The sequence below is a fragment of the Mustela erminea genome, chromosome 14, assembly GCF_009829155.1.
Source record: "Mustela erminea isolate mMusErm1 chromosome 14, mMusErm1.Pri, whole genome shotgun sequence".
Classification (NCBI taxonomy): Eukaryota; Metazoa; Chordata; class Mammalia; order Carnivora; family Mustelidae; genus Mustela; species Mustela erminea.
This window is the reverse complement of record NC_045627.1, coordinates 84138096-84165779: the sequence shown is the minus strand read 5'-3', so window position 1 is coordinate 84165779 and position 27684 is coordinate 84138096. Positions and strand designations below refer to the sequence as shown.

At 53.5% G+C, this 27684-nt stretch overlaps 1 protein-coding gene across 1 annotated transcript; it reads right to left on the bottom strand.

The window, feature by feature from the left end:
• Positions 1-19: 19 nt before the first annotated feature.
• On the bottom strand, positions 20-27684 carry GPR26 (G protein-coupled receptor 26). The gene is made up of 3 exons (XM_032313345.1): positions 26945-27684; positions 17331-17444; positions 20-3182 (listed from the first exon to the last, which is right to left on the bottom strand). The coding sequence occupies exons 1-3, from the start codon at positions 27610-27612 to the stop codon at positions 2951-2953; spliced, it is 1014 nt and encodes a 337-aa protein (XP_032169236.1). The 5' UTR covers positions 27613-27684; the 3' UTR covers positions 20-2950.

The following is a 27684-nucleotide window of genomic DNA, read 5'->3' as shown; positions in this document are numbered from 1 at the left end:
AAAAAAAAACAGGCTGGCCCTTAGCGACATCGCTCCCGGAGGTCAGCTGACCATGAGACACACAAACCCCAGATGCCAGGACCCTCACCTGAGCTGGTGGTCCCTCAGGTAGGGTCCTAGGGCTCTGGTGTCTTCTCCTTCTAGAGGAAGTGCAAGAAAAAGCTAGAGTAGTTGCAGGGTGACTGAAAAAGCCTCCCAGGGCAGGAATTAAATCTATATTTCTGCTTGTGTAGGGCTAGAGACAGAGCCCTGGTGGGGGGGGAGGGGCAGGAATCAGACCCCGCCCCTCACCCAGGCCAGGCTTCAGTTCCAAGCTTCCTGAAGCTCTTTCCCACCTGATCCAGCGTCCACCAGAGTCTGGGCCTTACACATCGAGCCTGATGCTAGACTGAAGTCAAGTAAGTGTTCCCAGACCCGCTGATCTCGCTGTTTCTGAGTGTTTTACCTGAGAAACCCATGTTGCGTTTGATAAATTAAATTAGCAAATGAGGTAGATAATTCACCTGGGAATAACGAAGCCAGGGGAGAATTTTATAGACTGGGTATCGATGAACACCAACACTCATCTAAAGGTAATTACAGCTGAGCTGGTCGGTGCTGACCGCTAATGCTTTCTCCTTGCTTCTCCTTGACTCTGAATGCCTGTCTAGACAATAGTGAAAACACCCCCTCGGCTGACTTCTTTGGTCTTTTGTCTACATGATGCCAACACAACTGGTTTTATGGTGTGTGTTTTTACTTTAGCAGTCCTAGGAGCTTGGCAAAAATTATGATATGTATCTTTCTAAGATTCGTGGTATTGTGGGTGAGAGATCTTTTGGTTTTTGTTTGTTTGTTTTTTAGCTCAGGAAGAGGTGAAAGAGATCCATTTGCCTCTGGGAGTATAACAGGTCGCATACACAGGACAAGAAGAAAGAGAATTTGACATAGTCATTCCCCAACTCGGATGAAAACAAGGTTGTTGCTTGAACTTGACTGTCTATTAGCCTCATCTACTAGGTCACTACTCCTCTGTCGCCCAATTTGGAGAATATTTGCATTGAAAGGGAGATTGTAGGATTCAATTGTGCCTACCTTCTTGGCTCCATTCTTGTTTGCAACCTCATTGGTACTTTTGGGGTTGGGACCGTGGGGTGGGCGTGAACAGCTGCTTGTCACTAGGAAAGTTCCACTAAAATAAATGTCTGCTGTGATTCAAACTTGATTCAAACGAATGTGCTGTGAATCAGAGCACAAAGTCATGTCTGGGCAGTGGTGTGCTGGGGTACGCTGGACCACCGGCTCTCAGGGCGGAAGTCCTTGTTTTAGATTTTGCTGATTTTCTTGGCATAAGTATTCCCATCATGGCTGATTTCAAGCTACCAACGTGATGTCCCTCAACACGGAGCTGGGGAGGGATGTGCCCCACGGGCTCCTCCAGGCAGTGTGAGCACACCTCCAACTAGAACTGACAGGCGCCAAGGCCTGGGAGGCCATGTCTGTCCCATGAAAACCTGGAGTAGGCAAGACTAGGCTGGGCTCAGCTATCTCTTTTCTAAATGGGAAGCTAAGGTAAGTTCCACAACATCTTTTCAAGGAAATGTGCACAACACTTCTCTGTCTTTCCATACTGGGGCTCTCGGCAGTAAAAAATGTTAGACTCTTGCCACTTGGTCTGTGCTAGACAGTGTCCTCCCCCTGTACTTCCAAAGCTAGGACACAGAGAGCTGAAGAGACGAGCCATCAGAGTCTGTGGCTCCCCGTCCTTTCTACCCCAGAGGCATCAGAACAGAGGACAGAGAAATAACCCTCTTGGCATTCACATATTATCTGAAATGATAAACAAAGACAGATGGGCAGAGAGCACGGCCCACTCACCTTGGCTTTCCGTAAATCAAGATGGAGCTGCTAATGGTTTGGCAGAGATATCGAAGCGATCATTTTCCATAAAAATGTCACCCTCCCTTCACTAGCACAGGGCACATTCTTGATCACCTGGAACAGCCTCCACTTTCTGCTGATAGACTCACAGAGACCAGATGTGTAGCCACTGGGATCATGGAGCCCAGGGCCTTACAACCAATATCAAACCCATCGAACCCCTGCTCGGGTCAGTTCTTGTAGGGGCCTCTCACAGGACGGGCTGGAGGAGGTGAAGGGCCTCCTGCAAATTCAGGTCACAACCAGGGGTGGGGGCACCAGGCAGCCTCCTTCCTCCTGCCTCTCCTTGGCTCCAGCGGTTAGGACGGGTGAATCAGAAGAAGGTGACTGCCTGTTTAAACCATTTTCAGGCTAAGATTGTCTACACACACAAATGTTAGCTCTTGTGGACACATGGGGGACCAGAGTTCAACCCAACAGAACCATTTCTAAGACCACGGCTCGGCCACATTGGGGCAGCAGCAAGTCGTTCAACATTTTCCCCTGGGACTCAGGGTCCCGAGTCCCAGCTGAGCACAATTTGGTGACTACCAGCTGGATGAGATTTGGGTTAAAGCCACCACCACGACCACGTGGAGAAGAGCAGCCATGCTGGAGGTAAGGCCAAAAGGCCGCTGCCAACCTCACGTTCAGCATGACTCACGTCCCATGGAGACCACCACCACTCTTCAGCGTGGAGCCCAACGCCCAGTGGTTAGGGAGCAGGTGGACGCCATGCTTCCCCACCTGCCACCAGCGCTGCGTGTCCTTGATCGTGACCAGACTTGGCGTCACTCCTGGGGAGTCTCTGGTTGAGTCCAGGAGCTCAAAGGAGCTCCTCTGAAAGGAAAGCCCAGAGCGAGTAACCATGGTCATCCTTTGGTGCAAAACAGGGACGGTCCAACCTCTGCCCTTGAGGAACCAGGGAGCAGGCATCGCTGGGCCGGCCAGGGGGGTGGCAGCTGGAGGAGTCAGCCCAGGACCCCGAGCCCTCCCTTCCCGCTTCTCACCAACTGTCTCATTCCTCTGTCTCCAGCAAGAGCGGCGTCCTTCACTCGGAGACTGGCAGAATGTTCTGGCTGTGGGAGTCGCCCGTGAGGCCCGAGGAGTGGAGGGAGCGTCTGTGGAGGATCCTGTTCAGGATCTCTTTGCAGCTTTTGCGGTACTGGTGTCGCAGTAAGGAGTACACGAAGGGGTCCGACGCGGCCTTGCTGTAGGCCAAGCACTTGGACAGCACCCCCCAGTGGGAGCCGATGGGCACCGAGGAAGACAGCTCCACCAGCCTGCGGAGACACGGGAGCCCGTTACCGAGAGCACAGCCTCTTGGCCAAGCCTCAGGCTCTCTGCTGTAGTTGCCTCCTCCACGGCAACTTACGGCAGCAACAGGAAGGGGCGGTGGGCCTCCACGGGCTCTGAGTTCATTCCAGCTCTGGAGTAACAGCGCACTGTACACATGTGACTCTGTGGGCCCCGGGGAGAGGTGACTAGCTCCGTGTAAGGCAATAGATGGACAAGGAGGTTAAGGAATTTGCCTAAGGTCACACAGCCCGTAAACTGTAAAGGCAGGATTTGAACCCTAGTCTGCCTGACTCTGGAACCCAGGCATACCTAAGTAATAGACTAGTGGCTAATAGTGACCTGGCCCCGGCTCCAACTTTCCTCCTGTCCTGCTAGGGGACCCTGGGCAAGTCATTTCCCCTTCTTGGGCCTGTTGGTTTGCTATGGAAAAGGAGGCAGCCGAATAAGGTCACCTCTTCAACTAGAAGACACTGGTGCTTTGCTTCAAATCCAGCTCTGCCCTCCTAAGAAGATTGCCTGGAACGGAGGGCTGAGAGTAACTTTGCAACCGTTCTGCAAAGCTCAGCGTACGTCCTACATCAGGAAGAATCCACAGGTGACAAAGGCCTCTTCCCAGGGTTTTGATTCTGGTGGTCCTGGGCCACGGCCATAGTCAGGGTCCCCTCAAGTGACCTCATGATACAGGGGAGATACAGCCCATGTCTCAAAGGGGCCTTTTTCTGGAAGTCTCCTGGTGCCCATCAGACAACTCCACTCAGGGGTCCTAGTACCAGGTTGTGAGGAAGTGAAAGCCTTCCTCTGTGTAAATGGAATCCCTCAACCCTATCCAGATCAAGCCACTTACTCTCAAGTGTCTCCAGCACCAGTGGCCCTATTTGGACCTTATCCAGCATGGATATAAGGTAGAAAAGGCCATGGCTTGGAGATCCCAAGTTACCCTCTCCCTGCCCACTGCCAAATGAGGAAACTGAGGCCCAGAGAAGAGAAGGGGTCGCCTAGGGTCACCCAGCAGGAAGTCAGAGAGGAAGGTCTGGCACCTGCTCGCTCCCCTGTCTGGCCCCTGTCCCCCCCCACCCCCCGCTGGGGCAGAGGTGTGTGTGCGACGGCAGGCAGCCAGGCAGCCATGGTTCTCACGGTGGGGGGCTGCCCAGGGGAGTCCCCAGAAGAGACTGAGCTTGGGCCATTACTCTGTGCGGCCAACCGGAGTGCCTTCCCTGGCGTTCTTTGGGCCAATGTGGTGAGGACAAGCTCATGAAGGGAAGGAAGGGAAAGGTGGTAGAGTTCAAGCCTCCATTGTCATAACGACCCCCACCTTTTAAAAAAGATTTTATTTATTTGCCACAGAGAGAAAGAGAGAGAGAGTGCACGCACAAACAGGGGGAGCAGCAGGCAGAGGGAAAAGCAGACTCCCTGCTGAGCGGGGAGCCTGAAGCAGGACTCGATCCCAGGACCCCGGGATCACGACCTGAGCTGAAGGTAGATGCAAACCGACTGAGTCACCCAGGGCTCCCACAATGCCCCTTTTTTGAACAGACCCTCAATGAACCCCCCTATTTGGCTTCCTATTTCCAGAAACACCGGCTACCCTTGCCCTCTGACCTCGTGGGAAAATGTGGCCTCATTTCTGCTCATGTCCTCATTAGCCCGAAAAGGGGAATGGAGCTGTTAGCATCTGGGAAAGCTGTACTTTTAAGAAACCTATTTTGGGAAGTGATGACTTTAAGGGGACAAAAACCCTGAATTTAGAATTCACACCTAGTAATAACAATGAAAGAGCTGAACGCCAGCACGTTGTTGCTATGTGATGCCAAATGGCTTTACCAAAATGTTTGCTCTCCTCCGTGTCGCTAAATTCAGTCTTAGCATTCTTGGCCTTCCCAAGAGGACTTATTAAAGAGCCAAATATCATTAAACCATCCGGCAAAATGAACATTACTATTTTCAGGTTCTGTAGATGTCACAGAATACAATGATTCGGGACAATGTAAAATTTTACCACTAGATAATTAATAGATAAAATCTATTTTGTTTGCTTCTCAGAGATTTAATGTAAAGTCTCAATTCTCTGCCAGGTTCAGTAATAATTCCCGGTTAGTTGCATGTCTCCTTTGGGCAAATTACTTGATGAACAATTCTCCTGGAGAGCCGGTGTCATTCCCATTTCCAGGCTCAGCGAGCTGGCGGCTCCTCCACAGAAACCAGGTTCCACCAACTGCAGCCCGAATGCCGGGGCTCAGATCCCACACCGCAGATGAGACAAGATTAGTTCTCCATGTCTCCCAGCCTGAGAAGCCCTTCTCCACAGTCTCGTGCTGCCTGGGGACTTTGGCACCGGCCGCCAGCCACAGTACACACGAGGACTCCTGCTCTGAAAAGCCGGTGTGTGGCCTCCAGCAGGGCCTCAGGCAAAGACAGACTCTGGGTCAGCACAAGCCTGGACGCTGCTCTGTGGGGGCTGCTGGGGCGCCGCCCCCTTGTGTGCTCAGATGTGGCTGGCAGACCCACTTCCGGCACCTCCTGAGCGCATGGACCCCTGCTCCACGCTGTGCACCTGTCGCGACTGGCTTTGCGCCGACCTAGCTCTCCCAGCTCAAGGGGACCGAGAAGGCACTGGGATGTCCACATTGCCGCAACTGCTTCTTTCTCATTCTAGATCTGGGCAGGGATACCACATGGCCCCTTGCAGATGACCCTGTAAGAGGGAACCTCCAGCTCCTCTTACGCCAGGTCTAGCTCTGCTCAGGCCCCCGAGCGCCTTCCCCTCTGGGAAAGGGGAGCTCCTGTTCTGATCAGTCTTACTCTCCGCGTGGCCAAAGTCACTGCGTGCTGAAAGGTTCCTGCCATGCTGTGCCTCTTTCCTCTTTACTGAAAGGGAAAAGCACATGGTGGACAAATGAACTCCTTGCTCCTGCCCCGGAAGGCTGACCCAAGTGCCCCGAGTTTAGGGATTCTTGGGCGTAGGTGTTCAGAATGTGGTACTTTGTTTCCCTTTGGTGTGTCACCTGCTGTGGGTTGAACAGTCTCCCTGAAATTCATGTGTGGAAGTCCTAACCCCCAGGACCTCAGATTGTGATCTTACTTGGAAGTAAGGTTGTTACAAATGTCATCAGTTAGGATGGACTCAGCCTGGAGATGGGTGGCCCCAACCCAACATGACCAGTGTCCCTATCAAAGGGGTAAATTTGGCCACAGATGCACGCATAGAGAAGGCCAGGCAGAGCCAAAGGCAGAGACTGGGGGATGCTTCCATAAGCCAAGGAATGCCGAAGGTTGACAGCAGACCCCAGAAGCCAGGGGAGAGCCCTGGAACAAATTCTCCCCCATCCCCGGCTTCAGAAGGAGTCAACCTTGCCATCACCTCGATCTTGGACTTGCAGCCTCTGGAATGGAGTCAATACACCTCTGTGGCTTCAGGCGCTCAGTTAGCGGTAGCTGGCTCCGACGGCTCTGGGGCACTAACACACACCCAGTGAGGAAGCCGCTAGGGAGGCAGGGGTGGGTTAGGCAGGGCCAGTTGTCTGTGGCCGTAACAACACAGCAGAGCACCAAGTCCCCGCCCCGTTCCTACAGCCCTGTGTGCAGCGAGCCGGACAGAGCCCAGGGTTTGAAGCTGCAGCACTGGGCACTGAGTCGTCTTGGACCTCTGAAAAGCAGAGCTCCCTGCCCCCCATCCCTGACTTCCATCAGGCACCAAAGTGACTCTCCATGTATTTACTGCCTGGGATACGAACCAGGAAAACCTCTGCCAGCGGGCTCTACTCCGGGGAAAGCATTTATGCTTCTGCGCTCACAACACACACAGGCCTGCCCCTGCCCCCGACCGCCCTGACACAGCTCCCTGCTCAAACACCCTGCAGTGAGAGCCTGCACTCTGGGTCCGCAGGGCAGCCTGGAGAGAGGGGGAAAAGGGGCAGGAGCCTGCTTTCCCGCATTCCAGATGCTTCTGCAGCAGGTCCTTCAGGCAGGCCCTGCAAGTACCCGGGGCGGGGGGGGGGGGTGTGGATCAAAACACTGCCAGCGTGGGGGGAGCCGTGAAATGCTGCTGGCTGGGGTCTGCTCACAGATAGGGAGAGAGCCCAGAAACAGATTCTCGTTCCCCAGGGTGACACACATGAGATGCCCGCAGATGCCCTCCCTGCATGTCACTCCACCCGTCCGAGGGGCCTGGCCCACCTCTGCGTCCCTGTGCCCTGTATTTGCTGCGGCGGGGGGAGCCACGCTCCTCTCTCTCGGCAGGAAGCCCTCAGATCAGGGTCACTGGCAGGTCCCTGTGCTGACTGTCACCGCAGAGGGCGGATGAGGCCGGGAAGCCCCCACCCCCTCACCCTTCACCCCTAGGTCTCACCCTCACCCCGCAGCCTGGCGGTCCTGGTCCCCGGAGGGAGGATGGGGTACCTTTGCCAGAACTGCAAGACGTTCTCTGAAACTCCAGGGAGAGGGAGACCCGTGTCTCCATTCTGCTCAACAGTGGGAATCTTGAAGGAAACTAAATTCTGGGGTGAGGACAGGACCAGTAAGAGCAGCGGCTGTAGACCCAGTTCCCCTTTCAGGTCCCCCGGGGCTCAAGGCTTTGATGGCAGCTTCACAAACATTGTTTCAGCCCCCTGATAGAGGCCCTGTACAGAGGAGACACCACGGTGTGGTGATGTGCCACGGCCACACGGCCTGGAAAATCCAGGATCGGAAGCCGGGGACATGGGCACTGGCGACCATGAGCCTGCCTGGCACCAGGATGCCCGTCCCAGCTCCTCGGCCCGGTTCCAGGGTACAAAGACCTTCACCTCTCCTCCCCCCGCTGCCATGCACACGCACGCATGTACACACCACACACACACACACACACACACACACACACACACTCACACAGTACACCCAAGGCAACGTGGGCCACAGAACAATCTTTGGGAAGACAGCCTGATGTCTTTCCAAGACTTCTGGAGAATGCATGTATTTGAAGACCTGTAAGTCATAAGCTGACACTTTATCTTTTCATGAGACATTAGAATGGAAGGCATTTTATTAAAATACTAACGCCGGACAACTTCCTGCATATTAAACCCCTCTGCCATCTACATAATTCCATGACTTTGAAAAGCCACAACAATGGTGCTGTCAGACCCACTAGCGCTTCCAAGCCACACTCCGGTGATTTGGTACAACCGTAATTATTCGGAAGCATATGTCGCTGCAGAGATAATGGCCTTACACATGCTTCTAGACATGTGAATTTTAACTCAGAAAAATTTAATTAGCGCTTTTGGATGAGAATCTGTGTGGATCTTCAGACCCTGCTCAAATACTTGGAAAAAGTCAAATGTGACCCATGAGGGCTTTAACATGGGAGCCAGTGTGAATGTGATAGAAGGTAATGACTCCCAGTAAGAGTGAAGGTAGAGATTTCTGAATGTTTTCCAGGGTCCTCTGACATGCCCCATGGTGCAGCACAAGTGGCTCCTTGGTTGGGACCGTCAGTGGAACCATCTTTCTGAAAAGTATTTGCTGCATAGTCCGCACTTGCCAACCAATTCTACTGATGGCTCCAGCTGCCAGAGCTGATGGCCACTGGACCCTACTCCAAGTCTACCCAAGCTGCTATCAGCCAAGTAGTCAGAGATGATCCCACAAAAACCTACTACTTCTACCTGCCTTTATCCATAGGCATCAGGGTACTATGTCGGGGTTCACACTGAGATGCTTGGGCACAGGGAGTAGGCTGGGCCTCCACCCTGTAGATAGGCATGTCTATATTTCCAGTTGCCTGGTTCTTAGGCTTTGGAGATACAGCAAGGCTGCAAGGTTAAATTATGGCCAACAGGCTTGACACTGACCCTTAACCCTTAATTCTGCCAGTTGTTACTGCTGTGACCTTAGGTAACTCATCTCCCCTCTGAAGCTCTGCACTTACCTTGCAGGAGAGCTGTACTAGATGCGATCGGTGTGTACTGGTAACTCCTAGGTGCATTACAGGCGTCCAGTGATAGGTGACAGGTGCAGTTATCAAGACTTCGTGTTCTCTAAGAGGAGCTAGAGGATCTATCTGAAGACCTGAATGGTTCTTGACCCAAGAATGATGCTTTCCCAATCTAAGAAAGTTATCAGGCAGATAGGAAGAGTTGGGGACCCCTCTCCCAGCCAGCCAGATCTTCCTGCTCAACTCAAAAATGAGGCAGAGGTCACAGCAGAAGCCCGTTCTCCAACGTTCCAGTTCTGCCAGCTCCCAGCGTTCACCGTGGCACGGCCCCTTGCACGTGCTCCTGTTTATAAGGCTGGAATGGGAGCAAGCGGCAAAACAGGCCAAGTGGATACTCAGCCGCTGCAGAGTGGGGGCAAAGATTAGCTTCCCAGCTGGCAGCTCAGTGATGGGTTTAAGTGACACCTGGACAGCTGGTTCCCGGTCATCCCCCAAACAGGAGCTTTCTGGTTCTGAGTGGGTCACAGCACCCACTTCCTTCCGGGAGGAGAGCGGGAACCCCTGTGCTCTCAGGGGAGAAGCAGAGCAGTGCAGCGCGGGGCGGGGGGGGGGGGGCGTGCATGGGCTTTGGTTCCAGGCAGATCCGAGCTCGAGCCCTGGCTGGGCCAATGACTGGATGGGACGAGGCTAGAGCCTGTCTGAGCCTCAGTGTCCACATCTCGAAACGAGGATGTCACGTAGGCATCCTCGTGGCGCTGTCCAGGCACAGAGGCGGGGCTCCACAGGATCGTTTCGGGGCCGGAGCTGCTTCTTAGCTTTTTGTCTCTGAATTCCACAGCGCTTTCCCGTTGCTGCTGTGGTGGTCTTGACCGTCACTGCCGCACACGGGACCGAGGCAGGGAACAAGGAGCTGGTGCTGCACCCGGAGCGTCCCCGGGCCTGCTCCGTGGCTGTCCGAGGCTGGGCTAAGGTGCCCCACTCCCTGTGCCTTGTGAGCCAACTGACCTTTGCAATTCCTTCCCTCTCTGTGCCTTAGTTCCCCCGTCTGCAGAGTGCAGCGGCCACGGCTTGCCCAGCCCACCCCTTGAGAGCACGGCAGGGTCCGGGAGGATAACATGAAAGTGCCCAGAAAGCACAACTATGTCAGGTCCAGGCAACCCGGTGCCAGAACGTAACTCCTGGCTCCCACGGGCCAACCTCTGCCCAACATGCTGCCTCCTGATGGTCACCCTGGTGAAGCTGGGAGCCCTCCAAGCCTCAGGAACCTCACCCCTGGCACGGGGCACACCTGTCTCATATTCTGGTTGCTTCTTTAGGGCCCAGATGGTTGCTGAGCTCAATTCACTTAACCATCATCAACCAAGGTTGGAAAGACACAGATGCCTACTGCCCCCAGGAGAACCTATATTGTGTGACCAAGAAGGCGACATCCTTCACTGTGGGCTCTGGAACTCTCCAGGGCCCACCCCTGCCCTTTTCCCAGGGTTTCTGCCTATCCCAGGGCAGGGTGGCTCTCCACAAGGTCTGCTGAGGGGCAGCTGGCTGGCCTGAGCCCAGGAGTACCTGTGTGATGGTTAAGGTCACGTGTCAGCTTCACTGGCCACAGGAGCCTAGATTAAACATTCTGGGTAAATCTGTGGGGGTGTTTCCAAATGTGCTCAGCCTTTGAATCAGTGGACTCAGTGAAGCAGATTTGCCCTCCCCAGCTGGGTGGGCGCCAGCCAATCCGCTGAGGCCTCTAACAGCACCAGAGTTCTTGCCTCCCTGGTGGGACATTTCATCTCAGCTTCTCCAGCCCTTGGGCCATGACTTAAACCTTCTGCTCTCCCAGGTGACTGGGCCTTTGGATTCAAGCTGAGTCCCACACAGGCTTTCCAGAGTTTCCAGCTTCCAGAGGACAGACTGGGGGACTTCCCATGCTCTCTCTACTCTCTCTATCTATAGACCTATGTATCTGTCCTGCTTGTCTGTTTCTCTGCAGAATCCCAGTGCAACATGGTCATTTGACGAGGTGATCTACCCCCGTGGGTAAGAGAGTCTTGGGGAAGGGAGTCAGGGAGCCACGTCTGCACGCCAGACACTTGAATGCCACAGCCGCAGACGTGAGTGAGAAAGCAGGAAGGAGGCGGCCTCTGCAAGGACCCCTGGAGTGTTCCGAGACGAGGCTAGAGCCTGTCTGAGCCTCAGTGTCCACCTCAGTGTTCTGGGACAGACAGCCCGCTGAGGTTGGAAGCTCAGCTCCCACGGACTCAGTGCGAGACTGTAGGCAACTCAACGGCCCCTACAAGCCAGGCTTGTTTCTTCATCAGTGAAGTGAAGTGAAGTGTGTGTGTGTGTGTGTGTGTGTGTGTGTGTGTGTGTGTCTGGAGCTGTAGTTCTCAAGACCACTCAGGACTCGAATCCCCTGGGAGATTTTAAAACCACCAATGCCAGGTGTCCCGCCTGGGCGGCTCATTTAACTGGTCCCGGGTGGGGTCTGGCTAGGGTTTGGGGATTTGAGCTTTCCAAGCAGAGCTAATCCAAAGCCAAGATGGCCAATAGCAGCCAATCAGGACGTGAAAACCACACAGCCTGTGCCTGCTCCCCTCAGGCAGGGGAGCCCTTCACCCCTGCTCCCGGCCTGGCTGCTCAGTACCTCCCAACAGGCGCTCAGCCGGACCCTGGCTGTGGCTTCGGCTTGGGCCAACTCGCGCTCCCTGGATGAGACACCCAAGAAAGAACCTTCCGCTTCCATCTCAGGGCTCCAGGTTCTCCGTAAGAGTCACTTCCCGCAAGAGGTCAAATCCTCAGCTATGCTTCCAGAGCGGGGTCTGTCCTTAGCTTTTTCTGAGGTGGGAGCCAGAGGGTGCACGTGGAAACCAAGTCGAGGAGAGCAGGAGAATCAGTCACCCCAGACGCGACCTGCCTTCCAGGTTGGTGGCAATGGCCCGAGCCGAGCGCCGCGCCTGGCGTACCCGATGGGCTGACGCACTCGGTGGGAGGTGCCCGGCCGGGACTCTAAGCAGGACAGGAGAGGTGGCGGCAGGGTCTCTGGAGGTGAGTGTGAGAGCAAATCCTGCCCCACCCCACCCCATCTGGCGGTGTGGACGCCCCAGTCGTGGAAGTGTGGTTCTGCTGGGACCCGGGGCCCTGCCCAGCACATGGCCGGAGCCCACAGAACTCCCATCTCCCTGGGGTGGGCCTGGGGCCACCCATCACCAAGCACGGTGCACCTCATCAGCATCTCTTCTCCCCCAGTCGCAGGAGGGGTGTGGACGGAGCAGGTGGTGCCAAGAGGGGTCTAATTTCAGTCTAATTTCGGTCTAATTTCACTAACTAGGTGTCAGCCACAAACTTCCTTCCTTGCCGCCCTTGTTGGGGCACCGCCTCTGTTCCCCCATTCAGGCTGTCCAAGAGCCCCCGCCTGGTGCACCTGACGTGGGGGAGGCAGACAGTGAGTTGGCCACTCCATGTGCGCTCCCCGGTAAACTCTGACATCGAGCAGGACACTGGACAGGGAAAGAAGTGAGGCGGAGAGCCCTCATCACTCTTACAACTCAGCAGGAACAGGGGTCCCAGGGGAGTGAAGGACAGATGATATGAGCAGCTAGAGGTCAAGGGCAAGAGGGTGCTGGGAGGAAGGGCATCAGCACACCTCATACCCCAGACCTCTCTGACTACAGATCAGCACTGTTCAATAGGAAGAACAGGGAAGCCACAGGTGTAGCATGACGCAGGTGAAATTAATTTTAATCGTATAGTTTATTTAATCCAAGATATCACCATTCCCTATGGAATCAATATAAAAAGTGTGTGTGAGGGATGCCTTGGTGGTTCAGCTGGTTAAGCGACTGCCTTCAGCTCAGGTCATGACCCTGGAGTCCGGGGATCGAGTCCCATATCAGACTCCCTGCTCAGCAGGGAGTCTGCTTCTCCCTCTGACCCTCCCACTTCTCATGCTCATTCTCTCTCTCACACTTTCTCTCTCAAATAAATAAATAAAATCTTTTTAAAAAAGAAATAAAATTTAAAAAGTGTGTGTGTGTGTGTGTGTGTGTATACACACACACACATATAGTCATGCTAAGCCACAGAAACCCAATGTGCATTTTATACCTACAGTGCGTTTCAAATCAGACAGGCCATGTTCAAGGGCTCTAAATAAACCCACGATTGGTGAACCCCACACAGGGCTCTAAATCTGGCTCATGCTGTCCCTTCTGCTTGGATCGTCCCTCTGGCATAGTCAAACCCACTTCACAAGGCTGGTCCAGAAAGCTTCAGGCAGGAGAGCTCGCTCCTGCCTCAGAACCACTGGACCCTGTCCCTATCGGATGACATGACACAATGTTCTGTCTGGGTGCGAGGGCCATATCTATGAGGTCAGTGTCCCCGCAGACTGGGTCTCCTGCAGGACCTCACCAACCCAGGCCTCGTCTGCAGGGTCTTTTTCATGCTTTGCACAGACGGTAATGGAGACATGTGTGCTGAAATAAAACGAGGGTATGTTTGCATATTTTGTGAGGTTTGCTTAGGATGGTTCTTTTGTTCACACAAGAAACCCAAGACAGGAGCCTGATGGCTGATGGCAGTCAGAGAAGGAAAGTCTCTTCAATAAAGGGTGTTGGGAAAACTGGATGGTCATATGCAAAAGAATGAAACTGGACCACTTTTTTACACCGCCCACAAAAATAAACTCAAAATGGATTACAGACCTAAATGTCAGACCTGAAGCCATGAAACTTCTAAAAGAAAACATAGGCAGTAATTCCTCTGACATCAGCCGTAAAAACACTTTTCTAGATCTATCTTCTCAGGCAAGGGAAACAAAAGCAAAATTAAACTATTGGAACTACACCAAAGTAAAAAGCTTCTGCACAGCGAAGGAAACCATCAACAAAGTGACAAGGCAACCTACGGAACGGGAGAAGATATTCGTAAATGACATATCCGAAAAGGGGTTCATCTTCAAAATATGTAAAGAACTTATGCAACTCAACACAAAAAGAACAAATAGTCCAATTGAAAGATGGGCAGAGGACCTGAATAGGCATTTCTCCAAAGAAGACGGACAGATGGGCCACAGACACACCAGAAGATGCTCGACATCACTCATCACCAGGGAAATACAAATCAAAACCCCAGTGAGATAACACCCCATACCAGTCAGAACAGCCAGAATTAAAACCACAGGAAGTAACGAGTGCCAGCGAGGATGTGGAGTAACGGGACCCCTCGTGCCCCATCAGTGGGAATGCACATTGGTACAGCCGGTATGGAAAACAGTGTGGAGGTTCCTCAAAAAATTAAAACTAGAATTACTGTGTGATCCAGTAATTGCACTACTGGGGATATATCCCAAAGAAAATGAAAACACTAATCTGGAAAGCTATATGAACACTTCTGTTTATAGCAGCATTATTTATAATGCTGAGATACGGAAGCAGCCCAAGGGTCCACTGACGGATGATGAATGGATACAGATGTGGTTTCTCTCTCCACACACACACAGCGGAATATTACTGAGCAGAATGAAATCTCATCATTAGCAACAACATGGTTGGAGCCAGAGGGTATAATGCTAAGTGAAACAAGTCAGTGAGGGGAAGACAAATACCATATGATTTCACTCGTATGTGGAATTGAAGAAACAAGACAAAAGAAGACACAAAGAAAGAACCACCACCACAACAAAAACCAGACTCTTAAATACAGAGAACAAAGTGGTGGTCGCGAGTCGGGAGCACTGGGTGGGGGATGGGTGAAATAAAGGGGACCGAGACTTCACTTGTCTCCATGAGCCCTGAGTAATGCATAGAGCTGTTCAATCACTACATTATACACCTGAAACTAATAGCATGCTGTCTGTTGATTTTATTTAAAAAAAAAATTAAAATTTACCACCAGCACCGCTCCCCCCAAAAAGAAAGTGAAGACAGGAGCCGGGCGAGCAGTGGTGGTGGGTCCTCACCAGAGCCGTATTTGTGCGTATGAGGCTGGTCGGGCTTAGCTTTTTCTCCCTAGTAAGTTGCCATTCGTCCCCTTAACAGAGGAGCAGTTCGGTGAGTATTTTTAAAAACCCCAAATGCATCAAATCCATTTGGAGGAACATATTGCATTGTGAACCTACCATCAATTTTACTGAAACATTATTTTCTGGGCACCATTAGAGGAACCAAGCTATAATCAGAAAAAAAAAAAAAAAAAGGAAAATTTTGTTGGGAAATGAGATTAAGCCAGAGAAAAATCCAATAGTTTACATCTGGAGCCACATTACCTATTCTCCACTGAGGGTTCAAGTTCCCATCATCAGACCCACAGGTCCCCTTTCCGGTGGGATCTAAGAGGAGAGCCGTCTGCCTGCCCTCCCCACCCACTGTCTCTGTCCTCGCTGGATTTATTCCTCTCACTGCACACACCAGCCTGTCCAAGTAGGAGGGAGGGAGGGCCAACCACAGACATCATCCATGCTAGGCCTGTGCTGCCCATGATCTCCATGCTCAAAGCCTTTCAGTCCTCAAAACAAGCCTAAGTGGCAGGCACTGCTCATTTTGATAGGAGACGGGAGGCTCAGAGAGGTGGCATCACTGGCCCAGGGTCACACAGCAGGAAGAAGTGTTGCTGTGGTTTGAACCGACATGGGCACGTTCCAGAGCCCGTGCTGGTCACCACCCTGCGGCCCTGCCCTTGAACAGCCCTTGGACTTGCCTCGGCCTAGGCTTCGTGTCCCCTGGAAAACCTGATCTCTGTGAGCTTCAGCGTCCTGCCTGGATGTGGCACATCTAGACCAAGTGTTCTCCCCAGGGGTGATGCTGATCCCCAGGGCAGTGTCTGAAGACATTTCTAGCTGTGAACACTGGGGTGCAGGAGGGAAGTAGTGGTGAGACATAAGTAGAAGAAACAGGGCTGCTAACAGGCTCCAATGCACAGAGTAGCCCGACCACAAAAGGGATCCCATGCAAAACGTCAGTAGTGGGGAGATCTAGTCAACAGTTCGAGAAGGAGGAGCCAACGGCTTTATTATGCCCATCTCAGACCTACCCAGAGACCAGCAGACCGTCCCAGGTCCTACACGCAAAGTGAGATTTCCCCCAGAGGAAGCCGCTGTGAAGAGACAGTAGAAGACACTCCAAGAGGAGCAAAGATGGGGATGCCATGGGGAAGCAGGGCCCCTAGCGGGAGGGGACAGATGTTCTCCTGGGCCAAAGAGAGCAGGTGGAACTACAGGAAACAGATGTCAGCTCAGGGTAAGGATGAATGGGAGGAACAGGGAGCTCTGGCTACAGTGGGCTCCTCCTCCCAGAGCATGCAAGCTCACCGGAGGGGACAGGGGGCTGGGGGTCCCTTCCCCCCGCCAGCTGCAGATGCTGTGGGATGCTGGGATGCTGGGATGCTGGGCTATGTCTGCTTTCACTCTCTCTCTCTCACACACACACATGCACCGCACACTTGCACACCCTATGCATATCCTACATCCCAGGCTCAACATCCCCTTCCTAATAAAACATCAAAGTCCCTTTTTATTATCAACTTCCCAAATAGTGAAGCCATTCTGGAAACAGGGTTGTGGTTTTTCTTCCCCTCCAGTGTGTAAGACTGATGGGATGATACTTTTCTGTCTGGTTAAAGCACAAGAGAGAAATCCGGCACCTAGAGCAGCCTGGCTTTTGGAATGCAGGGCCCTGTGGCCAGCAAGCTGCGCCTCGGAGCACGGGGCTGGGGAGGGAGGTGGTGGGCGGGAGCGCAGGGGGCCCGCTCACAGTGCCTGCGCTGTGGGAGGTCCCCAGAGTGCCTAGATAAGCAGGTCCCTCCAGCTGTGCTTGGACCGTGCTCCCCACCCCATGTGCTGTCTGCTGTTGACCTGGGTGTCCAGGTGGAAGATGCCTGGGGGGCGGGGCCGCACTGTGTTCAGGGGAAGGCAGGAATCCAACCGAGCCAAGATGTCTTCCTCTGTCCATTCTCCCCTTTCCTTTCCTTTCCTTTCCTTTCGGGGCTCTTGGGGCTACAGGGTTAGATGGCGTGGTCTGGGAATCAAGGGGAGATTCTTTCCCATCCCTTCTGGTTCTGAAGGCTGAAACGAAAAAGCCTGTGCCCTCCTTCCCACCAAACCTGTCACGCTCACTGTCACCTCCAATGCACCACCCTCTGGAAACATGTGTCCGACAGAGAGGCCGGTGACTGCTCCAGGTCACACGGGCCCTGCTTTGTTGCCCAAAGTCCCAGTCCCGCCGGTCAGGCTTACCTGGTGATCACGTAGGGTGCGAAGCATACGAGGAAGGTCCCTATGAAGGTGCTGATCTTCTTGGTGGCACGCTGCCGCCTCCTTTTCTGCTCCTCCAGACAGCGCTCCCGCACACTGCGCATGAGAGAGGGGAAGAGGACTTGTTATTAATGGACACAGGCAGGGCCTTGAGTGCCGGGGCTCAGGGAGGGACCAGAGAGACCTGAGGTCAAGTCCCGGCCATAGGTGTGTGACCTTGGACACGTCATGACCTTGGACACATGCATGACATCGCTAAGCCTCAGGGTCATCATCTATGAAATGTGCATTGTAATAAAATGCCATCAAGGGCTCTTTGGACAATTAAATGCAAAAAGCACACAGACACATGAAATGCCTTCAATGCATAAAACACATAAAGCAATTAACATGATGCCCAAGTGCAAGGAAATATCAATTCTCATTATGACTACTTGTGAAATTCACTGATCACCTGCCGTAAGCCAGCGCCAGAGTCTACGTTCTCTGAGTAGTTTCTCTCACTCTTGTCTTTACTGATATTTACTGATATTCAGGTGTGTTTGACCTGCCTCGTGGGTTTTACTGGCCCTGTTTTACAGTGAAGATTATGAGTTCAGGTTTGCTCAGCTGATAAATGGAGACAGGACTGGAACCCTTGTCTGGGTTTCTCAAATCTGGTCCTTTATATCCAGGCTGACCTGGACCCTTCCTTTCCTCCATGCTTTCAGTCCTGGGTCTTCTGTCCCAAAGCCTCAGCCCTGCCTGGAGTTATAGACACTACCTTAGGGGGTCACAGGGAGAAGTCACTTATTTCCTTCAGGGACCAAGCTCAGTGAAGCTAAGATACTAAGACTCTGGGAAGTTGGGGACACAGCTCTGAGGATGGAATCAGGAGCTTGCTGCCTAAGCTTCTAACCACACCCTGTTCCTGACTCCACCGGCTCCAGGGATGTCCGAGAACAGACATCTCATGTCAACTGAGAGAAGTGGTCTGTGCAACCCATTTCCTGTAGCCACAGAGTAGTTCATGAGCACCAACGAGCTGTCCGTTATCGCCATCAGAAAGCCCAAAGGCCAGTCCAGTTCTATTCCATGGGATTCCACGTGAGCAGGCGTTTCTACTATTTATTTTATTTTTATTTTTTTAAAGATTTTATTTATTTATTTGACAGAGAGAGTGAGAGAGCATAAGCAAGGGGAGCAGCAGAGGGAGAGGGAGAAGCAGGCTCCCCCCTGAGCAGGGAGCCCGATGCGGGACTCAATCCCAGCACTCTGAGATATGACCTGCCTGGAGCTAGGGACGCTGCCTTAGGGGGTCACAGGGAGAAGTCTGAAGGCGGACGCTTAACAGACAAGGCCACCCAGACACCTTATCTACTGTTTATTTGCATTTGTATTTATTTGTATTTATTTAATATAATTTAATTTTTTAAATGTCCCCCCTCGGAAAAAAATTTTTTTTATTATGTTTTGTTAGTCATCCCACAGCACGTCATTCGTCTTTGATGCCATGTTCCATGATTCATTGTCTGCGTATAACACCCAGAGCTCCACGCAACCCGTGCCCTCCTCAACACCTGTCACCGGGCCGACCCCTCCCCCCACCCCTCCCCCCACTCCTCCCCTCTGAAACCCTCAGTTTGTTTCCCGGAGTCCAAAGACTACTGTTGATTTTTTAAATAAATCACATCACTCCAAAAATGAACAAGGAGGAAGACCGCAGACAGAGCTGCCCAGGAAGTAGAGATAATCTGGCTGAATTAGGCCCTGGCTGTAGAGCCCCTGCTCCAGCATTAAGCCAGTTTGTACAGGGGAAGCAAGGAGCAGAGGGAAGTACTTAAGGCAGGACCACAAGCAGCATGAATGCCAGTGCGACCTCCCCCTTCCTTCCACAAGGACCATCGTTTTAACACTGGATTGAAACTCTCCATCACCGTATTTCCAATCTCAGAAGGACAATGCCACGTTAGACTGGACAGAAGGCCCCTGAAATTCTTGTAGGACTTTAGCCCCTGCCTTGGAATGTAGAGTTGGGAACTGGAGTTTGGTTTGGTACAAATAGGCTTCACAGTGGCTGAAGAAGTATTACTATTAAATCACGTTACTAATTAATTTCTAATAACTAATCATAATAACAGTCCACATCCCATTTTAGATGCCTTGATGGAGGTTCATGTGCATTGGTTATCTGATGCTCACAACGTCTCCATACACTGAGGACTGATACAATTATTATCTTTTTTTCTTTTTTTTCAGATAAGCAGATGGGGCACAGAGGGGTTAAGTAACTTGCTCAAGATCACACAGCTGGTGAGTAGTGGTGATAAGATGACCAACTTGCCCTGGGGAACCAGGACTGTCCTGATTTTAGCATGGAAAGTCTTGCATCCTGGATGCTTTGCATGGAAACCCCCTCCACCCAGAGCAAACGAGGACAGTGGGTCTTCCCAGGTGATGGCAGGATATGAACCCAGGCCATCTGACTCTGGAGGCTTGAGCTCCTCTTCCAACTGGTGGACGTCTACACCAACCCCGTGGGAGGCAGCAGGGCATCATTTTATCCAGAAAACCTGAAGAATACAGCCGCTGGGGCAGGAGGACTGGGGGACTTCAGCTGAGGTCATCCAGCAAGACTCAGTCTTAATCTTGTGGCTCCCCATTATACTTGGGTCTCTGCAGAGTCTTCTACCAACGTCCTCTGGCTCTTCTAACATGTGCACAATATGGGTGGGTGTGGAGAGAAGGCACAGGGCCCCACCCAGGAGGTCTGGGTGCCTTGAGGAAACTGATTCATCTTGGTCTGCCTGAGACTGTCTTGGTTTTAAAACCCGAAGTCCTGCGTCCTCGGAGAGACCCGTCTGTACTCGACAAACCAGGACAATGGTCACCCTAGCATGCAGTGGGTTTGGTATCTTCCCCATAACACCGGCACTTTTGTCTTAATATTGAACTATTTCCCCAAACATTCATGCAATTGACTTGAGAATTGCTGGAGATTTGGGACACGAGCTGGGCCATCATGTGCACTCACCCATGAAGGCGTACAGCATTCTAGGCATCCCCTAAAAATTCTAAAAAAAAAAATTCTAGGCATCCCCTAAAACATGAGCACCACCACTGATGTCGGCACTGGGGCAGGCCTTCCTCCCATCTGTGACCTTGACGATATTGTCCCTTTCTCAGATGCTTCAGAATAACCCCAGTGAATGAAAGAGCTCTGAGAGAGATGTCCTAGTCCCAGCTCTGCCCTCATTGCTGTGTGGCCCCGGGGAAGTCACTAAACCTCTCTGAATCTGGTTCCTCATTTATCCAAGGGGAATTTCATGATAGCTGTAATTAGAGCTACCATTTAGCAGGCACAGAAATGACTCAACAGCTAGCAAGCTCTTGAGGAGTGAGAAGCTCCCTCTGGCACCCCCAAGAGGGACTATACTCACTGCTGAGGGGCTGAGGACCCAGTTGTCTCCCCTATACCTGGGGCACCCAATAGTCCTTCCTTAATGACACGAGGAACACTTAAAAACAGATATTGGTAAAAGCTTTGGAGGTCTTTGGAAAGGTAAACAAACATATTGCAGTGACCTCAAAGGAAGAAAATTGGACACTGTCCAGGCTAGAAGGACCAACGTCACCACTGGACACTGTCAAAACCTCTGGGAAATAATTCTCTCTGTTCTTGCAAAGCTTTGTCCAGCAGAAAACATCACATCACTAGCACTCCGCAGATACGTTGTTTCTGTGGGGGCCTGTGGTTCAGACCTCAACATCTGACATCCAGAAAACACCTGATCACTCTATGTGGTGTGAAGTGATGAACCCTTAAAAAAAGTCTCAGAAAATTAAGTCTCAATCATTTTTTTAAAGTGACCCCCTCAAAAAGAGATGATGGGAGAAACCTGTTCTGAAACAGATTTTTTTTTTTTTTTTAAGTGAGCCTTAGAGTTCTTGAGTGACCGGACAAAGAAAGGCTGTGAAAGCTTCCACTAACCTGGAGTCCTTTCTTGTGAATAGTGTGGTAGAAAGCATGTGGCCCCAGAGCACGGTGTCTGGGTTCCAATCCAGGCTTCACCACTTAATTGCTGTGTGGTCTTAGGCAAGTTACCCAACCTCTCTGTTCATCAGCCTCCTCATCTCAGAGTACCTACCTCCTAGGGTCTTATTGAGATTAACATCCAAAAAGTACCTAGGACAGTGTGTGACTCAGTAAAGCTTCAGTAACCATAATTATTATCTATTCGGCTGTTCCAGCATCCTCTGGAACTCCAAAACCACAGGATTCCCACCCACCACAAAAGTTTTCTTTCTGCCCTGTGCATGTAGGAGAGACAGACAGAGAGACAGAAAGAGCTGCAACCAGAGGCCGTGCCAGAGGAGGTCTGAGCTGACTCCTGACTCCAGTGCTAACCCCGTGACACTCTCTGGCCTCCAGCAACCCAGTGGAAATTGTCTCAATGGCCCCTGGCCTACCACAGGTGTCCAAGGTGGATGCCATGTCTGGGTCACATCCACATGGGTCTAGTCATTCCTCTTTTCTGAGACACACTGCCTAGACCTCACATAGTCATGCACAGTACGGGAAACCCCCTCATCCACCTAGCCCAGCTCACAGATGGAGAAAATGAGGCTCCGAGAAGAGAGGAACTCACGGCTCTCCCGAGAGTGAGATGCTGGCGGAGCTAGCCCCCAGTTACTGAGTGCCGGTCTGGCGCTCCTGGTCAGGAAGCACATGGATGCTTCCCTGAACTCCTGCAAGAGGAGGGCGTCTTCCCCGCCCAGAGCTCCCCGGATTTCCAGGTAAGGCCAGGGGGGATGGCAGGAGGAGGCCAACGCAGCCGTGCAACCTTCTTGCTTATCATTATTGTGAAGCACGGTATGAGAGCAGCTTGCCTGAACCCAGAACAACAGAATAAAACCACCCTCCACTTGCTCTCATTTTTTCCCCACCATAGCTTTGCAAAACGGAGCTCCTTGAAGTCTTATAGCCCTGGGAGTTGCTGTTTTATTTATTTGCAGATGAGGACACAGGGGGACAGCCACGTTTGTGCTGCCTCCAGGGTCCCACAGTGAGCTTAGGACAGAACCAGGACTCCTGGCTCCAGGATCTGGGGTGTTTCCCCCAAATCCCACTGCCCTTCCTAGGACCACAGAGAAAAGCAAGCTGCGTCCAACTGCACAGAGGCATTCTCCAGATATTGCACAGGGGTAGCAGCTGGAGTCCTCAGGCTTATAGGCTGACTCTGGAGAGCAGGGGTGAGGGTCCCCCAATTTCCTGGCCAGCAACGTCCTCCCAGAGTACAAGCTGATGCATCGGCCTGTGGCTTCCCGAGAACTGCCACAGGACACAGCTTCCTTGTGATAAAGAGATGGGCTTTCCAGCACCATGACATGTGGGGCCAAAGAGATGTTCCCCAGTGGACACCAATAAATGGCAGAATGAACAGAGAAGGCCAGAAATATCTGAAGTGAGTAAATGAGGCAATCACAGCCAAAACCATCTAGTCCCAGACACTGCCGTGCCCAGCACAATGGTCTGGGCCCTGAATGGTCCCCAGATGACCGCAATCGGTCTTGAGCGCATGCTCCAAGTACTCCCAGGGTAATCCAGATTGTTTTCTGTCTTTTAAAATAACAAAACAAAAGGCAAGGGAACAGGCTGACGGATGGTAAAGCAGACCTTGAGTCTGGGGTCAGGATGCTAGTGTGAAAAGTCGTGTCCTCAGATCTCACAAGAGGGGACCCTGTCCTGGGTCCTGAACAGTGAGGGGACTACGTCCCTCTCCATGAAATGAAGACTTCATGTGCCCACCCAGAGCCCACACGATCCATTCCAGATCAAGCTCCAAGTATCCGGAACACTGAATTCCCTGCCCAGATGCCGTGATCCTGCTTCCAGGACGTGAGCAGGCGTCCTCCCCAGGCCCATCCTCCTGGGGGTGACAATGCCACAGGTGTACTTGGCTTGGAACCTGAGGGGTGGAGGCTCCTTGGGGTGCTGGGGAGAGCCGGGGTGGAGAGCAGAGGCAGGGGCTGTGTGCTTGGAGCCGGCTCAGCTCTCCCCACCACGGACGAGGCTGAACTCCAAGGAGCCCGAGAATTCTAAATTTGAACCCAGCCTTGCAGAGTGTTATAAATGTATGCTTGTCAAGGTAGGAGGATAGAACATATTTCATTTAACAGTTTGTAAGCTTAATTTAGAACTTCTAAATATTTATATAAATGGTTTGTGAGCCTCTATTTGCACTTTTGTCCCGTCTAGAAATCTCAGGGGCAGAACTGGGCACAAGTTTTGGCTCAAGCCACATCCTGGATCTCTTAAATTAGGCAAATGACCTTGGCCTCCTTCCCTGGGTCTCCCAATTTCCTCACCTGTAGAACCAAGGGCACAGTGAGTGTATCTCGTGGGTCCTTCCAACTCCTACACCAAAGCTTGGACGCCCTCCAGGGATGGCCCTTTAGCCAGCACTCTGCAGACGGCCATCACAGGGATGAGTGTACTTCACCGTCCCGTGGGGAAGCCCCTGACCCAATCCAGGCGAGCAGTGACCCTCAGCTGGACTGGGGGAGCAGGGATGCCACGTCGGAGCCCCGGCACCCCCCTTAGGTCCCGCTTCGGGTGAAAGCCCACGTCTCTGGCAACGGTGGGGAGAGGACCTGCCATCACTCGATCACTCGTCCAGAGCTGTGGTTTGGGAAAATAGAACCGAGCAAGCTGAGCGGTCGGAGGGCCAGGTGGGTAATAAATATCAGGAATTCCTAATTGCTTTACGAATGTCACAACTTGAAAAACCACCACAGGAAGACAGGAGTGGGGAACGTCTCTCAGGACAGACTAAACTGAAAACACAGGGTCTTTTGGCAGCGTCGCAACAAAGCAGTCCAGCCTGCCACTCACAGCGTTAAACACTCTGTGGGAAGAGCAGGCCCCAGCAGGGAGCTTTCTGACAAACGTCACCCTGGGCCTCAGGGAACTCAAAACGGGTCCCTCCTAATTAAGTCCCAGGAGGCCATAGTGTGGTGGCTGTCAACGAAAACTTCCAGGGAGCCAAGACTCCCCCCGCTGCCCCGGCTGTCCACATAAGGAAGCCTGGCTTCTGCTCATCCCCAGGGGCCCCTGGATGTCAGCACCAAACCCGCCCAGGAGGCTTGGCTGATCTTTCCGGAACCTTCGTGCCTAGAGCTTGAGTGTTCGAGGGGCAGCCCTTCTCCGTCAGACAGAGCTGGCTCTGTGGTTTCTCTGTGCAGAGGAAGAGTTTGGAGCAGCCAGGAAAGAAGCTGTAGATCAGCTGGGAGGAAGCTGGAGCCCTCCTGTGCGGCCCGTCTCCCACACTCTCACTCTGGGGACCCGTTTCCACACTGACGGCATGTGGGCTTCACTGAAGGGACAGTCCTGTCCCATCTGCCTGCTATTCCATAACCTCAGGCTGGCCCTTGGCCAGTGGGGCCTGTCTGAACTGGCCGAGGGCCATTCTTCCCCAGAAGCCCTTCCTCTTCCCAGCGCAGACTAGTGCTATCCCTTGGCCCGGCAGGACCCCATGGCACTGGGTGTCAGGGCTCCAGAAAGCATCCCAGGCCTTCGAAGAGGTCAAGGCTTGCCCAGAGGGGAATAGAAGGAGCATGCCGGCCTGGAGTCAGTGACAGATTCGCAAGAGTGGAGATGGGCCCATATCCCAAAGGGGCTAAAAAGGAGCCATGGCTCCTCCTGTTCTGGAACTTGGAAGGGCAGCAGAGATGGGATTTGTACTGGTTTGAGTAAGAAGGGATTCCTATCCTGGCTCAACGCCTTCTCTGCTTAGACTCACGGTGGGAGGGCCCGGGATAGGAGTCGTTCTAGTGTCGGTTGTTCAACAGCACTCCCTCAGCTTCTGAAACAGCCCCAGTCACGTCCTAGGGATGCACCTTCCGGAGTGAGGTCCTCCCGCCCCGGGAGAGGGCAAGGGGACGAGCTCTGCAACTGTGGCTGTGGGAGATTTCCCGGAGCGACACTGAACCACGACACGTGCCGTGAGTCAGCCCAGGTCACTGTGGTCAGTGTGCACGCATGTCACCGGTAACAGGCGCACGTGCGGCCACTGGTCTGTTAGACATGCAGTTTACACACGAGCATGTGCAACTGTGTGCGTATGTCTCACACATTCACAGGCACGGATTCACAGGCCCTGTGGTCTTTGTGCTCTCGGTCATTCGAGTGTGAATACTGCGCGAGATTCCATTGGGAAGACTCTGTGGCTGGAAGCTTTGGCCCAGCCGGGAAGGAGGAAGGGCCATCCTGAGGCGAAACAACGCCCACGCACATGCACGCCCTTGCCTGTGCAGACGCAATGGAGTTTAAGGCTCTTCTTTCTATTGCTCGTGGGCAGAAACAGCTCACATTGAAGGAGCCCTTGCTCCGACGGACGCCTGCAGTCTGCCCCCCTCAGCCAGGAGCTTGCATCTCCTTCGGGGAGGGGCATTCATACCCCAAAGACCCAGCTCCCTCACTGCCCCCAGCTGCCCCCCTTAGGAGCGCTCTGTCTACCTCACTTTCTGCGCCATCTGGAAGCCAAAGCCCCCGATTTAGGGTCCTGGGTGACAGAAGGGAAGCCTGCCCTTCCCGGGGGATGAAGAGATATAAAACAGCAAAGTCCTCAGAAACATCACCGGCTGTTCCCTTCCTTGGGGTCCTATTCTCATAAGGGAAGCCAAGTGAGCTCAGGACACCCCAGCTAAGAGTTTTCTCCTTCCTTCCCTGAGATGCTCCAAGGGATGGCAGGACTTCCTAACGGGTAGCTGCCCCTGAACTGCCCCCGTGGCCCGACCTGACTTTCTGAGACAGTGGCCAGTTGAGGGGGAAGGCGGTGTGGACAGGTTTTTCCCAGGAGCCTTATGGGTGGCACTCTCCCTCTGCAGAGGTCTCTGGTCTCCAAGTCTGGGAGACACGGGACAGTGCTGTTTGCAAGAGCAGGAGGAGCCCCCTCCAGTTCCCTCAGAGCCCTTCAGATGCTCCTTTAAGGATCCACACAGGAAGGTACAGCCGGAGGACTCACACACGCGCACACACACAGAGAATCTGGAGACAGAGGCAGCACCAGACACCAGAGGAAGGGAAGACCCAGAAGAGCAGCACGCTCCCATCTGGAGAGCTTTTGAGGGGCTCCCCCAGCATCTAAACCACAGTCTCAGGGCCTGATTAGAACCTCTTAACGAGCTCAAACAGTGAACACAGATCCCTGCCTTCCGGCGGGGCTGTTAACAGTGAAATCCACAAACATCTCAAAGAAACATCCATCCAACAAAGTTCTGACTCTTTGTACCGGGAGACTTCAAAACACGTACATACTGTGTCACCCACGTTTTTGGTGGCCCTGCTTTGTGGTTTTCTAAGCACCTGCCTCGAGACCGAGACAGGCTGCCCTGGTCCCTCCCCGCAACCTGAGTTTTCCAAAGAAAAGAACGGAAACTCCGGGGCAAAGGGGCCTGCCTGAGGCTGCACGCTGGGGGTCATGGGGTGGGGGGAGGACACAAGGACCCCCTCCCCCCCACCAAGAGCCCTCCCCCCCACCAAGAGCCCTCCCCCCCACCAAGAGCCCTTCCCGCCGCGGCCCTCCCCCTGCGCCCCTGCCCCTGCGCCCCCTCACCTGGGGTGGATGTCCACGAGCAGCACGAGCGTCTGCATGGTGATCACGTCGATGCGCTTGCAGTGGAAGCGAGCCACCTTGAGCACCTTGAGGTACGTGCAGCAGAGCACGACAAAGGACAGCAGGAAGCTGAGCGCGTGGAAGGCGCCCGTGAAGACGGCGAAGCGCAGGCGCTCGTCCGGCCGCCGGCTGCACAGCGTGCACGACGCGTACAGCTGGTGGAAGCCGAGCCAGGACAGGGCGAGCGCGGCGGCGGGGAAGGCGAGCGCGTGCAGCCACGTGTAGGCCACCATGAGCGCGGCGTCGCGGAGGCGCATCTTGGCGCGGTAGCTCAGCGGGAAGACCACGGCCACCCAGCGGTCGATGCTGAGCGCCGCCATGCTGAGCATGGAGTTGGTGGCCAGGAAGGTGTCGAGGAAGGCGGCCAGGCGGCACAGGCGGTCCCCTGCGGGCTGCCGCTGCGCCACGACGCCGGCCAGCGTGAGCGGCATGTTGAGCACGGTGCACAGCAGGTTGCCGCACGTGAGGTTGAGGGTGAAGAGCGCCGGCGCCTGGCGGCGGATGTCGGCGCTGTGCAGCAGGCACAGCAGCACCAGCGCGTTGGACAGCAGCGAGACGCCCATCGTGCCCACCAGCAGCCCCGCCAGGCCCGCGTCCCACGAGTTCATGGTGCGCGCCCGCCGCGGCGCTCAGGGCCCGCCACCCGGCGCCGCCATGGCGCCCCCGCCGCCGCCCCGCGC

Bases quoted from the DNA above. Each gene is read 5' to 3' on its own strand.
- GPR26 (XM_032313345.1), bottom strand. From the start codon at position 27,612: ATGAACTCGTGGGACGCGGGCCTGGCGGGGCTGCTGGTGGGCACGATG. The intron at 17,445-26,944 runs GTGAGGGGGCGC...TCTCATGCGCAG, and splicing joins CTCGTGGACATCCACCCCAG to TGTGCGGGAGCGCTGTCTGG. The intron at 3,183-17,330 runs GTAAGCCTGACC...GTGTCTCCGCAG, and splicing joins GCACCCTACGTGATCACCAG to GCTGGTGGAGCTGTCTTCCT.